Source organism: Schistocerca serialis, chromosome 2 (assembly GCF_023864345.2).
Source record: "Schistocerca serialis cubense isolate TAMUIC-IGC-003099 chromosome 2, iqSchSeri2.2, whole genome shotgun sequence".
NCBI lineage: Eukaryota > Metazoa > Arthropoda > Insecta > Orthoptera > Acrididae > Schistocerca > Schistocerca serialis.
In genome coordinates, this window is record NC_064639.1 from 885,517,280 (window position 1) to 885,532,963 (window position 15,684).

The 15,684-nt window shown below is 39.6% G+C and overlaps 1 protein-coding gene across 2 annotated transcripts in view; it reads right to left on the reverse strand.

The window, feature by feature from the left end:
• Positions 1-15,684, reverse strand: part of LOC126458217 (succinate dehydrogenase cytochrome b560 subunit, mitochondrial-like) — a 100,741-nt gene that overhangs the window by 19,364 nt on the left and 65,693 nt on the right. For both annotated transcript variants that reach the window (XM_050095114.1, XM_050095113.1), the window contains one exon: positions 10,213-10,409. In XM_050095114.1, coding sequence (XP_049951071.1) covers positions 10,213-10,409 — 197 coding nt within the window. The remainder of the gene's footprint in view (positions 1-10,212; positions 10,410-15,684) is intronic.

Below are 15,684 nucleotides of genomic sequence, written 5' to 3' on the forward strand. Positions count from 1 at the left end.
ATCCAGGAGACATTGGTGGTCTGATTGCTTCAGTCAACCTGCCTCCAGTAGTTTCAGTGCTTTGGAGACAGAGAATAAAAGCATTCAGACATCCCAAGAAGCTCTGAAGCAGTCTGAAAGTACAGATAAAAAGTTGCAGGTGAGGTGCTGGAAGAAAAGTTTTAAGAAGACCAAAAAGGTTTTCTTACTAGGTAGCAGACATGCAAGGGGAATGTCAGAACCAGTTCATGACTCTTTGGGAATTGATTACTAGGTAACTAGTACTTTTAGAGGGGAATATCAGAACTGATTCACAGCTCTTTGGAAAGTGATTACCAGTTTTAAGGCAAGTGCAGGGCTCAATAATGTCGACTGTGAGCTATGCTTTTGGGGAAGGATCAAGCAATAATAGAAGGGGGGTTCAGGTAACAGTTTGGACCATAACCTGAATTAGACAATTGAGCATTATATCAGACATGTTGCAGACAATGCTCCTCACAGTAGCGAGAAAACTGTGTCACACTTTGAGCGATGTGATGAGCCCTGCATGAAGCATTCTGTGGAACGTGTTAATGCAAAACCTGAACAAAAACCGATCACTCAGGGAGAGATAAGATCACACATGAGCATAATTGATGCATCATCCTCAACTCGGTCACATTGTATATGGAATGGTTAGCAACAAATCCTTCTAGTAAGAGGCTACTTGGACGGCTGAGTGCCAGAAGCATCCAGTCCGAGCAAAGCAATATCCACACTATCCCAGTGATTTCCATTGCAATCGCTAGACCTTTTCAGGGTAAACTCATAAAAAAGACAGAGCTGCAGAATAAATATAGTTACAAACGATGGAAATATCTAGGATGGAATAATGACATTATTATGAAAATTATTGATTGCTACTCACCATATAGACTAGCAGGCAGTTGCATCTGTGATCATGAACAGTCACTCTCCAAATATACATAGGGTCTCACTGAGGGCTTCAGAGACCGAAATTATGCTCCTAACCTTGTATAGAAACAGATCTCCCGGGCCTTGTCACTCCTGTCACCTACCACCTTCCACATGCATCCAGCCACAAAGGAGAACTCCCCTCCCAACGCAATCCACTATGGCCTGAAGCAATTGAGTCACTTTCTCTGCCAGGATTTTGACTACCTCTCATTGTGTCCTGAAATAAGGAATATACTACCCATATCCTTCCTACCTCTCCCACAGTGGTATTTCACTGTCCAATGAACCTGTGCAATATCCTTGTCTATACCTTTTACACACCTGCCCCCAACTTCCTGCCTCATGACTCATATCCCAGCAATAAACCTTGATACAAGACTGGTCCCACACATCCTCCTGCCATCATCTACTCTAATCCAGTCACAGTCATCTCCTATCCCATCAAAGGCAGAGCTACCTGAAAGCAGTAGTGTGATCTACAAACTAAATTGCAACCAATTTTCCACTTTCTACATGGGCATGACAACCAACAAGCTGTCTGTCCACACAAATGGCCAGCAACAAACTATGGCCAAGAGACAGCTGGACCACCCATTTGTTGAACATACAGCCTAACACAACATGCTTCACTTCAATGACTGCTTCACAGCCTGCACCATCTGGGTCCTTCCCACCAACACCGGCTTTTCTGAATGGCACAGGTGGAAACTCTCCCCGCAATATATCCTACGTTCCCGTAACCTCAATAGCCTCAACCTCCACTAGTCCTTGTCCTTCACGTACCTATCCTCTTCCCTGGTCTCACTCCAGCACTATTCCACCAATGCACTCAATAATCTTTTTCCCCCTCCTCTACTTCTCTCCTTTCCTGCCCCCCACACACAAACACACAGACAGCAAAAAAACCTCATGTTTGCACCTAGCAGCCCTACCCTGTCCCCACTGTCCCCGCACACTCTCACAAGCAGCACTACACGTTCCCCGCCCCTACCCTGTTATCCCTCTCCCTCCCTGCCCCGGCCTCATCCTTCCCCCTACTGCTCACAGATTGATTTTTCCATCACGCACATTTTTTGTACTCAGTTGAGCCTCAGAGGCCAGACAGTGGTCATGTGCACACTTGTGTGTGTGTGTGTTTTCTGCTTTAGAAGAAGACCTTTAGGCTGAAAGCACGAATGTACAGCACTATTTTGTCGTACCTAACCCCAACTCTACATCTCGTCTACATGGTGAGCAGCAATCTACCTTTTCACCATATTGTCATAGATATCGTTATAGTTGATACAGCTACTAGTACAACAAAATACTGCAGCTTGGACAAAGCCAAGTATACTACAGAAAATGCATTTAGTGTCTCCCATCAAACATCATAAATTTGTTAAATAAAAATGTTAAAGTTCTCATATCCATTGGAAAATGAAAATGTGATTGTAACAACAGCAAACTTTTGTGAATATTACATCATGTAGATATCACAGAAATTGAACAGATTATCTTGAAGGATAAAACCTAATACCACACTACAATACACCAAATAAGAAAAAAGGGGAAGTGCAAAACGTGAAGTTTAGTCCCAGACCTTCAGGTTAATGAAAATTATGATGAACAGCTTACTTTATCCTGTGTTACAGGAGTGGATCAGGAAACACAAGCCTGTAGTACTAACAGCTTACAGACCACTGGCAGAAAGTATGTTAAGCTTCACAAAAGAGCTAGAAACAGTTTTAATGTGGTTACGCAGACTTAATTGGAAGATCATTGTTTTTGGAGACTTTAATGTTGATTTTCCGGTCATGCAGTACTGACTGAGGGCAACTGGAGTTGTTGGACGTCCAGCTTAGGATTATTTCCCACGTGAAATTTCCATACGAGAAGTGCAACAGTCATTGACAATTCGTTCTTAAGCCCAACAACTTGCAGTGATTTAGGTGTAAAACAAATTGTTCAAATGGCTCTGAGCACTATGGGACTTAACATCTGAGGTCATCAGTCGCCTAGAACCTAGAACTATTTAAACCTAACTAACCTAAGGACATCACACACAACTGTGCCCCAGGCAGGATTCGAACCTGCGACCATAGCGGTCACGCGGTTCCAGACTGAAGCGCCTAGAACCGCTCAGCCACACCGGCCGGCTAAAACAAATTGTCAATAGTTTATATCTGACCATGATTGTCAAATTTTAACAATGAAATTTACTGACCCTTTAGGTACAAGTCATAGCAGAAAAGTATTGTATCACAGAATCAGGAAAAATGAACTGATCACAACCTTTAGAGAGAAACTACAGTAAGAATGGTGGGGAGAAATTTGTAAAGCAGGTGTGTATCACAATGTTTAGAGAGAAATTACGGGAAGAACAATGGGGAGAATTTTATAAATCAGGCAACGTTGATGGAAAATACAATTTTGTTAATATATTCCTGCAGCACTGTGAGTCTTGTTTTCCACTTGAATAAGGTCAAAGTTGAACGTAAGCAAATATTATGAGATTGAAGTATCTTACACTAGGAACAGAGAGCTCCACATAATTTACAGCAGTAGTTGAGACTCTTCCACTCTAAGATTAAATAAGCAAAGTCATTTACTAAGCTCAAAAAATAAAACACTCCAAGAATAAAGCAAAAACTATTTGGAACATTATTAAACAACAAACAAACGAAACTTGTCACCCAAATGAAAAATCATTGGCCATTAAATTCATTACTTCCTCACAGTAGCCAATAATACTGCACCAAATACAACTGTGTTAGATTTACTTCTGAAGGTGCTGCATGCACCACCAGTACAAGTTGGTTTCAAAAATACAACTGCTAAGGAGGTTACATAATACATCAGGCCACTAAAATGTAACAATTCAGCTGATTATGATAGTGTTTCTGGCAGAATATTAAAAATCTCAAGTTGACTTAATAGGATTACCCATAAGCTATCTTTATAATCAGACAATGAGTCACAGTATATTTCCTGAAAGACTTAAGTATGCTACAATAACATCCATCCATGGAACTGGAGACAAGCAAACCACCTCTAATTACAGACCTATATCATTTCTTCCAGTCTTTGCAAAAGTATTTGAGAAAAAGGCCTATGATAGAATACTGACCCACTTAACTGAGTAGAACTTGTTACCTACCTGTCAGTTTGGCTGTCATACAGGATTCTCCACACGAAAAGCATTGCAAGATCTTAAAGATGAAGTGTTAACTGAGCTAAACAAGAGAAAATATCCTGTTGGTATATTCTGTGACTTGTGGATCACAAAAATTCTACTCATCAAACTGAAGTGTTATTGCATTGATGGCATCCCTCTCGCCTTGATGGAATTTTACCTCCACAACAGAAAGTAGAGGGTCTCTTTAACAGACTGCATCTCTGGTCTGAAAGAAACTTCATAATGGGGGAACATAACTTGTAGAATACCGCAGGGATCAGTACTACACCCACTCTTGTTTCTAATCTATATAAATGATCTTCCATTCAATTACTTTAAAGGGTGCTCAAACAATGTAATGTTTGCTCAAAACACAAACATACTAATCCCCCATGAACCATGGACCTTGCCGTTGGTGGGGAGGCTTGCGTGCCTCAGCGATACAGATAGCCGTACCGTAGGTGCAACCACAACGGAGGGGTATCTGTTGAGAGGCCAGACAAACGTGTGGTTCCTGAAGAGGGGCAGCAGCCTTTTCAGTAGTTGCAAGGGCAACAGTCTGGATGATTGACTGATCTGGCCTTGTAACAATAACCAAAGCGGCCTTGCTGTGCTGGTACTGCGAACGGCTGAAAGCAAGGGGAAACTACAGCCATAATTTTTCCCGAGGGCATGCAGCTTTACTGTATGATTACATGATGATGGCGTCCTCTTGGGTAAAATATTCCGGAGGTAAAATAGTCCCCCATTCGGATCTCCGGGCGGGGACTACTCAAGAGGATGTCGTTATCAGGAGAAAGAAAACTGGCGTTCTACGGATTGGAGCGTGGAATGTCAGATCCCTTAATCGGGCAGGTAGGTTAGAAAATTTAAAAAGGGAAATGGATAGGTTGAAGTTAGATATAGTGGGAATTAGTGAAGTTCGGTGGCAGGAGGAACAAGACTTCTGGTCAGGTGACTACAGGGTTATAAACACAAAATCAAATAGGGGTAATGCAGGAGTAGGTTTAATAATGAATAGGAAAATAGGAATGCGGGTAAGCTACTACAAACAGCAGAGTGAACGCATTATTGTGGCCAAGATAGATACGAAGCCCATGCCTACTACAGTAGTACAAGTTTATATGCCAACTAGCTCTGCAGATGACGAAGAAATTGAAGAAATGTATGATGAAATAAAAGAAATTATTCAGATTGTGAAGGGAGACGAAAATTTAATAGTCATGGGTGACTGGAATTCGAGTGTAGGAAAAGGGAGAGAAGGAAACATAGTAGGTGAATATGGATTGGGGGACAGAAATGAAAGAGGAAGCCACCTGGTCGAATTTTGCACAGAGCACAACATGATCATAACTAACACTTGGTTTAAGAATCATGAAAGAAGGTTGTATACATGGAAGAACCCTGGAGATACTAAAAGGTATCAGATAGATTATATAATGGTAAGACAGAGATTTAGGAACCAGGTTTTAAATTGTAAGACATTTCCAGGGGCAGATGTGGACTCTGACCACAATCTATTGGTTATGACCTGTAGATTAAAACTGAAGAAACTGCAAAAAGGTGGGAATTTAAGGAGATGGGACCTGGATAAACTAAAAGAACCAGAGGTTGTACAGAGATTCAGGGAGAGCATAAGGGAACAATTGACAGGAATGGGGGAAATAAATACAGTAGAAGAAGAATGGGTAGCTTTGAGGGATGAAATAGTGAAGGCAGCAGAGGATCAAGTAGGTAAAAAGACGAGGGCTAGTAGAAATCCTTGGGTAACAGAAGAAATATTGAATTTAATTGATGAAAGGAGAAAATATAAAAATGCAGTAAATGAAGGAGGCAAAAAGGAATACAAACGTCTCAAAAATGAGATCGACAGGAAGTGCAAAATGGCTAAGCAGGGATGGCTAGAGGACAAATGTAAGGATGTAGAGGCCTATCTCACTAGGGGTAAGATAGATACCGCCTACAGGAAAATTAAAGAGACCTTTGGAGATAAGAGAACGTCTTGTATGAATATCAAGAGCTCAGATGGAAACCCAGTTCTAAGCAAAGAAGGGAAAGCAGAAAGGTGGAAGGAGTATATAGAGGGTCTATGCAAGGGCGATGTACTTGAGGACAATATTATGGAAATGGAAGAGGATGTAGATGAAGATGAAATGGGAGATATGATACTGCGTGAAGAGTTTGACAGAGCACTGAAAGACCTGAGTCGAAACAAGGCCCCCGGAGTAGACAATATTCCATTGGAACTACTGACGGCCGTGGGAGAGCCAGTCCTGACAAAACTCTACCATCTGGTGAGCAAGATGTATGAAACAGGCGAAATACCCTCAGACTTCAAGAAGAATATAATAATTCCAATCCCAAAGAAAGCAGGTGTTGACAGATGTGAAAATTACCGAACTATCAGCTTAATAAGTCACAGCTGCAAAATACTAGCACGAATTCTTTACAGACGAATGGAAAAACTAGTAGAAGCCAACCTCGGGGAAGATCAGTTTGGATTCCGTAGAAACACTGGAACACGTGAGGCAATACTGACCTTACGACTTATCTTAGAAGAAAGATTAAGGAAAGGCAAACCTACGTTTCTAGCATTTGTAGACTTAGAGAAAGCTTTTGACAATGTTGACTGGAATACTCTCTTTCAAATTCTAAAGGTGGCAGGGGTAAAATACAGGGAGCGAAAGGCTATTTACAATTTGTACAGAAACCAGATGGCAGTTATAAGAGTCGAGGGACATGAAAGGGAAGCAGTGGTTGGGAAGGGAGTAAGACAGGGTTGTAGCCTCTCCCCGATGTTGTTCAATCTGTATATTGAGCAAGCAGTAAAGAAAACAAAAGAAAAATTCGGAGTAGGTATTAAAATTAATGGAGAAGAAATAAAAACTTTGAGGTTCGCCGATGACATTGTAATTCTGTCAGAGACAGCAAAGGACTTGGAAGAGCAGTTGAATGGAATGGACAGTGTCTTGAAAGGAGGATATAAGATGAACATCAACAAAAGCAAAACAAGGATAATGGAATGTAGTCTAATTAAGTCGGGTGATGCTGAGGGAATTAGATTAGGAAATGAGGCACGTAAAGTAGTAAAGGAGTTTTGCTATTTGGGGAGCAAAATAACTGATGATGGTCGAAGTAGAGAGGATATAAAATGTAGGCTGGCAATGGCAAGGAAAGCGTTTCTGAAGAAGAGAAATTTGTTAACATCCAGTATTGATTTAACTGTCAGGAAGTCATTTCTGAAAGTATTCGTATGGAGTGTAGCCATGTATGGAAGTGAAACATGGACGATAAATAGTTTGGACAAGAAGTGAATAGAAGCTTTCGAAATGTGGTGCTACAGAAGAATGCTGAAGATTAGATGGGTAGATCACATAACTAATGAGGAAGTATTGAATAGGATTGGGGAGAAGAGAAGTTTGTGGCACAACTTGACCAGAAGAAGGGATCGGTTGATGGGACATGTTCTGAGGCATCAAGGGATCACCAATTTAGTATTGGAGGGCAGCGTGGAGGGTAAAAATCGTAGAGGGAGACCAAGAGATGAATACACTAAGCAGATTCAGAAGGATGTAGGTTGCAGTAGGTACTGGGAGATGAAAAAGCTTGCACAGGATAGAGTAGCATGGAGAGCTGCATCAAACCAGTCTCAGGACTGAAGACCACAACAACAACAACAACTAATCCAGGGTCCAAACACAAACTTAGCTGACACAGTTCAGATGATAAGTGAACAGACCTTCAAGTGGTTCACAGTTTGAGTCTTAATCTCATGAAGACTTACACAGTTTCAAACAAGCAATAATGAACTTTTAGCGCCATAAGTAGGAATTAATGTTCATACACTGAATGAACCATTATATCTAAAATGGAGTAAAAAATGGATTAACTAATTAAGAAGCCCAGTTCAGCTTGTTATGGCCTTATCAACTGTTGTAACAACCAATTTTGTGTGTGCGTCACTTCATAGTTTGCACATAAGGTTTGTGCTTGATTCAGCCACTAGAGGCTAACTGACCTGCAAATACAACAGCTAAGTTCATGTAGTTCTGCTGATCCATGCTCTGTACAACTGTTCTGGCAGCTTTTGGTAGTGGTGAAACTCCACACAAGCAGCAATAACGTGAGAACTTTTCTACTGACAGGTACAAAGTAACTCACACATCTGATCAAAAGAAAGACTTGAAGGTTCTTGTAAGGGGGCAAGCTGAACAACTAATGATCCCTGCGAGGTGATATCCACAACAAAAAAACAGCATTGCACAAGATTACATCTGTTACCCTAAATGCCTGGAAATGTTGCCGCAGGAGTTTTTTGTAAGTGTCCTAGCCTTTGCTGCATTATCATATGCAGGGAATGGCAGTGGATATGTTGTGGTGGGGCCACGGGTTGTGCCAATGTAGTCAGCTGTCAGCACCTGCTCTTGCTCGAGAAGAGATTTAAGCACTGCCACCATGCAAATTAAACTTGAAGGACTAATGACTGAAGTGGAACACATGGGGTTGAATATCATACTAGTCACCAAAGAAGTGTTCTAACTGAAGGACATTGTAATTTATTGCTCAAACAGTATACACGCATTTAAGATAAGGCACAATACAATCAGCAATTTGCAAGTGGCCAGTGGAGCCTTGCGTTCTGGCCTATATATTCATTAGTCCCAACAGGGGGCACAGCCAGCATGCTGCACATTCAACTGTTGTCGCATTAGCAGGCGGGTGGCCTCTAGTGGCCAAATCAAGCACACACTTCACACACAAACTATGAAGTGTCACACACACAGAATTGGCAATTACAGCAGAAACATTTCTCATCATGCTGACCTAAAGACAAGAGTGTTGTCATATGGAATCATCTTCTGGAGCAGTGAACCTAACAAAAATAAAATGATTATTCAGCAGAAGTGAGCAATAAGAATACTATGTACAGCAGACAACTGCACATCTTAAAGAAAACTTTTTAAGGATCTTTGAATACTTACACTCATTTCTCAGTACATTTACCACTTAGTAGTTTGTGTTGCTGTTGATAAAAATCAGTTTCAGCTGAGCTATTATACACACAGTCATAACCAAGAAATAAAAATAATTTTCAAGCAGACTTTGCCTCCTTGTCCACAGTTCATACTGAGCTATGTACTCTGTTGGTAAGATATTCAATAAGCTGATGTCTAACATAGAGCAAAAAATTGGGAACTCCAACCAATCCAAACTGGATGGAGTGAAACAGAAATTTTGGCAATTGTCAGGATTTTGGTGGTATCTTAACTCGTCTTCCACAGGAATCATTAATAGAATTTAAAAAGGAACTCAATACTGCTAAAAATTACAACTATCCTATGAGACAATCAATTTCACTAATTAGCAATACTAACCCTTCACCAAGTCTACTTTTTACCAATATACGTACCCTCAAAACCTGTACCATCAAGTCTAGAGACAGCAGTAGGTTATAGACTGTGGAAGTGAAGTTCTTGGCATCATTGTTCACATAAAGTAGTAAATCAGAGATCCAGAATGAAGAGATCTGTCAAGAAACAAGTGAAGCACCACTTGAAATAAACAAGTGAGAAAATGGCTCGAGGAAGGCAAGGGACTAGTGACTGGCCCAGGAAATGGTAGATCACTCAAGTGAAACAGGATCTAGATGGATGTGAAGTGGAACATCACCATGTTGAAAGGGAAAAAGTCTACCTGGATAGAAAAGGGTGGTAAGTATTCTTATACTATACCTGGCCAAGTAGAGAAGTTTAATTGATGATGATGATGATAATGATGATGGTGGTGGATTTTAGCCTGTCATGGAAGCTCAAGAACATAACATGTGTTAAAACTGGCAGGAGAGATCTGCACATCAATTCTGCAATATTTTGAAACTGTTGGATCTCTGTTGCTGTTTTGTGGACCTTATTATCAACTACCTATTTTGTTAAGGATTGTAGCTGTTACATTATTTGTATATTGTATTGTTCAAATATACATGCAGATGTAATCCAAGCAATATAATATAATTTATAATATAATATATCATAATAATATAATATAATTTATATGTAAATTGGTGTGGACCTTTCTGTAAACCAGAATACAAATGGTCAACTTGACTATCAACAAATATTTACCTAGACCCAAAGTTGTCATGTAGAAACTCAAAGCTAGTCCTGTCATTCGGTGTGTGATTGAAAGCATTGATGTTAGTTGCATTTTGTAAATGGTAGGGTGAGGTGACTGTGGCCGACCCAGCCTAGCATTTCTCTCATCGTGGGTTTCATTGACAGGAGATTCAACCTTTGTTACTTTTAATGTAATGCATCGACACCTGCAAAAAAGACATACACAAATTGACAAATGGCATATGTGCCGATTTCTTAAATATATACAATAGAAGCTAAATCGCAAAAGACAAAATCATGATCATTCAATGTCCTGTATGGATACCATTACAAACTTATCTACACACATCAGAAAAGGTTTTGCATCACTTCGATTCCGAGAGATTTATTTATTTATTTATTATTTGTCCCATAGATCAAATCAGTACAATGGCTTGTACAACTGATATGGGATAAGTCAATATAAATATACAGTTTACAGGAGTCTAAAACAGTAAACAAGAACACAGAAGAATGATTATTTTACATTACCTACAAAATTATGTTACTTAAAGTTACAGCTTTACAGAGAATTGTTACATGATGTGACAAAATTGACTTAACAACATTCAGCTTTGATACATTATCATGCACTAAGACAATTTTGATTCCAAATATTCCTGGATGGTATAAAAGCAGTCTTTTATTAAAAGAGATTTCACTGTCTGTTTGAATTTATTTATTTCTTGGATTTCTTGTATAAAAGTTGGAAGATGATTATATAATTTTATTCCCATGCACTTGACACCATCACTGTACAGTTTTGTTGAGTGGGGAGGTATTCTTAGAGAGGTTTTTGATCTTGTGTCGTAATCGTGGTAATCCATATTTTTGCTAATTTTGTTGATACTTTTTTTGGTAAAGAATAATAATTCTAGTATGTATTGGCATGGGAGGGGCAAAATATTTAGTTTCTTAAATAATGGTTTACAAGTGTCTCTTTGTTTTTTTAACATAATTGTTCTGACTATCTTCTTTTGCAGTTTGAATATCTTAATTGATTCAGAATTTTGGCCCCAGAAGATGATTCCATAGTTAAGTACAGAGTGAAAGAGTGCATGGTACATTGTGGTTAGGGTACTTGTGTTAGTGACGTTCCTTATTGATCTAATCATGATGCATACTTTACTAAGTTTTGGGCTGGTAACGTCAATGTGCCTTTTCCATGTGAGCGTATCAGTAATAGTGGCCCCCGAAAATTTTATTTCATTTTCAAGTTTAACATTATTTTTTTCCAGTGATATAGTTCGTAGTAATGGATTTCTGTTTTGGGCTGTGTGGAAGGTTATTCCAATTGTCTTTTTCGCATTAAGCAGCAGCCTGTTACTTTGAAGCCATCGACTTATTTGATCTGTGGTCCTATCTATATTAGATTGGAGAATTTGTTTGGGCGCAAATATGAGTATAGAGGTGTCATCAGCAAACAAAAGGGTTTTTGTGTCTGGTAGACTGTGAGGAAGGTCATTTATGTAAAGTAAGAACAGCAAGGGGCCCAGGACAGAGCCTTGGGGAACGCCTTGCTTTATGGTATGTATGGAGGAATGTACAGTGCTAGCTGTACCTGAGAGCTTAGTTTCATTTAATTCGACATACTGCTGTCGATCTTCCAGATAGCTTTTAAACCAGTCATAGGCATTTCCTCTTATTCCATAGGAATGCATCTTTTGCAAAAGTATACTATGATTAACTATGTCGAATGCCTTTGTTAGATCTAGGAAGATAGCTATGGCTGAGAGTTTTTTGTCCACAAGCTCCAGTGCATGATCTAGAAATTCTTGTATTGCATCAGTTGTAGCTTTCTTACTTTGGAAGCCGAACAGAGACAGCAAAGGACTTGGAAGAGCAGTTGAATAGAATGGACAGTGTCTTGAAAGGAGGATATAAGATGAACATCAACAAACGCAAAACGAGGACAATGGAATGTAGTCGAATTAAATCGGGTGATGCTGAGGGAATTAGATTAGGAAATGAGACACTTAAAGTAGTAAAGGAGTTTTGCTATTTGAGGAGCAAAATAACTGATGATGGTCGAAGTAGAGAAGATATAAAATGTAGACTGGCAATGGGAAGGAAAGCGTTTCTAAAGAAGAGAAATTTGTTAACATCGAGTATAGATTTAAGTGGAAGTCGTTTCTGAAAGTATTTGTATGGAATGTAGCCATGTATGGAAGTGAAACATGGACGATAAATAGTTTGGACAGGAAGAGAATAGCAGCTTTTGAAATGTGGTGCTACAGAAGAATGCTGAAGATTAGATGGGTAGATCACATAACTAATGAGGAGGTATTGAATAGAATTGGGGAGAACAGGAATTTGTGGCACAACTTGATGAGAAGAAGGGACCGGTTGGTAGGACATGTTCTGAGGCTTCAAGGGATCACAAATTTAACATTGGAGGGCAGCGTGGAGTGTAAAAATCATAGAGGGAGACCAAGAGATGAATACCCTAAGCAGATTCAGAAGGATGTAGATTGCAGTAGGTACTGGGAGATGAAGAAACTAGCACAGGATAGGGTAGCATGGAGAGCTGCATCAAACCAGTCTCATGACTGAAGACCACAACAACAACAACAACATATCAAAGAGGAAAGTATGCATGTGGGTTTTATTGAAGTTTCTCCTCTGTACAGTGATTTTATTGTGTTCGTGACTGTTATTTTGCAACCAGACCTGGATAATTAATGCATTGTGGTCTGAAAATCCTAGTTTGACGGAGGATACAGTACAATTTATATTGCTTGCTACTTGATCCAGACAAGTGGTACTGTGATTTGTTATCCTGGTTGGAGTGTTAACCATTAGGTCTAGGTTGTAGCTGTTCATAAAATTTTTAATGCTTAGATGGCTAGAGTTTTCTGAGAGAAAATCTATATTATAGTCACCACATATTAGAACACTATATGATTTTCTTTTACTTAGATTTTCTACTACTGGTGCTAGATTTTTGTAGAAAGTCCCTATGTTACCAGAGGGTGACCTGTAAAGTGCTATTATATAAACATTTAGATCTGTAAGCTCTACACCTGACAGTTCTATATCTTTTTCAATACTATACTAATTGCAAATATCAAGAGGTGTAGCAGTAATGTTGTCTTTTACAAATATGCAACTACCTCCACCTTTGTAAGATGTTCTTGAGAAGTGACCTACGAGTTTAAAATTTGGTATCACAACACTTTCTATTTCAAAAGACCTCATGAAATGTTCATTAATACATAATATCTGTGTATCTGACAGTTCACTTGCACTTGATAACAAAATTTCTAATTCATTAAGTTTGGTTTTGAGTCCTTGTAAATTATGGATGTATACTTTTAGATCAAGAATTTTTTTGTTTAATTTTTTTACACATTGGTGAGGAGGTTCAGGCTTTACCTTATTTACTACAATTTGCTGATGGAGTCCTTTGCAAGTTTTATGGTGTATCTTTAACTTGTTTGATGATGCTATCTTTAACTTGTTTGGTGATGCTAAGTTTTTTCTTTTCTCAGAGGGGGATAGAAAAAATCCTCCTTCTTGGGTATATTCCGCCCTGATCTCAAATTAACACTTACAGGTGTAGCTGCTGCAGTCCTTTGTGGATCTTCTGATGTCTCCTCTTTCCTGCTTTCTTCGTTCTTGTCGAATTTGCTTTCCTCATTTTTGCCTGTAAGTCTTTCAGGAAGCTGATAGACAGATCTATTTCGTAATAGTCTTTCTTTAATTATTTCATTGATGTGATCGCACGTAACACTTTTTACGTGTAATTAACGTGCATTCCGTGTTTGGTGTGTAGGTTTCGATGTAGTTTACTTACGTCCAGTACATCGCACTTTGCGTATTCTGCACACAATTTCTTAATTTTGATGTTAGTTTTCCTAATTTCTTTATTAACACACGATAATTTCTTTATTAACACACGATCTGTAAATTAGGCTGTGTCTATGAGGCACAGTGGCTACTATTGTGTTCCTAGATTTATTCACTTCTAGAAAGTTCTGTAGTGTTTTAATGCAGGCATCGGCTTCATTTTTATCTATGTCATTCGAACCCACTATACATACTATAAAGTCATTATCCTGTATTGTGTTCATCTGAAGATCAGTGTCTACGACATGGTGTGTTCCCACTCCAGGTTTCACTATGCTAGTCACTGCCATTTCTCGATTTTTCTCTTGGAGCATGCTTGATAGCTTTCTGCCGTGGCTGTCGGCAAGCAAGAGAATACCACACTTTTTCCTTAGTGATACGTGTTTGCCCTTACCACTGTTTCCAAGTTTACTGTTGGTGTCCGGATTGCAGGTTTTTACAATGTCACGATCAGTTGTACACTCAAGACATCATATTTGTTTTTATCTAAGAAAGTAACACTTTTAACAGTTTTCGTGATTTGAGACCGAACTTTTTGCGACACTGCTATCCACTCGGATGATTTATCACGTGTATCTTGTTTCACTTCACACGAATTTTCCACTGTTTGTACTTCGCCGATTTCTTTCTTCAGTCCAGCTATTTCCCTTTTTAAATTATTGACTATGAATTGTAGGCTTGAAATTCGTTCGTTTAGGGTTGTAATTTCAGCTTTACAATTTTCACAGGTTTTCTTTTTAACTACATAACTATAACTATTTCTCACGTTAAAATTCGTGACTTCCACACTCGTGGCCATCTTGTATGTGGAACCTGTACAGCAAATTGGAATAGAGATCAACATAAACATCATTTCCACCCTTTATATTGCTCATTAAAACCACACATTGCCTATTGTACCACCATATAGCAAGACCTTAAGAGGTGGTGGTCCAGATTGCTCTACCTCTAATACCCAGTAGCACGTCGTCTTGCATTGATGCATGACTGTATTCATCATGGCATACTATCCACAAGTTCATCAAGGCACTGTTTGTTCAGATTGTCCCACTCCTTATCGGGAATTCGGTATAGATCCCTCAGAGCGATTGGTGGGTCACATCGTCCGTAAATGGTCCTTTTCAATCCATCCCAGGCATGTTCGATAGGGTTCATGTCTGGAGAACATGCTGGCCCCTCTAGTCAAGCAATGTCGTTATCCTGAAGGAAGACATTCACAAGACCTGCATGATGGGGGCACGAATTGTCATCCATGGAGACGAATGCCTCACCAATATGCTGCCGATATGTTTGCACTATCAGTCAGAGGATGGCATTCACATATCGTACTGCCGTTACAGCGCCTTCCATGACCACCAGTGGCATATGATACTCCCCCACCATGCCACCCCAAAACAGCAGGGTATCTCCTCCTTGTTGCACTTGCTGCACAGTGTGTCCAAGGTGTTCAGCCTGACCGAGTTGCCCCCAAACACGTCTCTGATGATCGTTTGGTTGAAAGCATATGCGGCACTCATTGGTGAAGAGAATGCGATGACAATCTTGAGCAGTCCATTCAGCACATTGTTGGGCCCATCTGTACCACGCTGCATG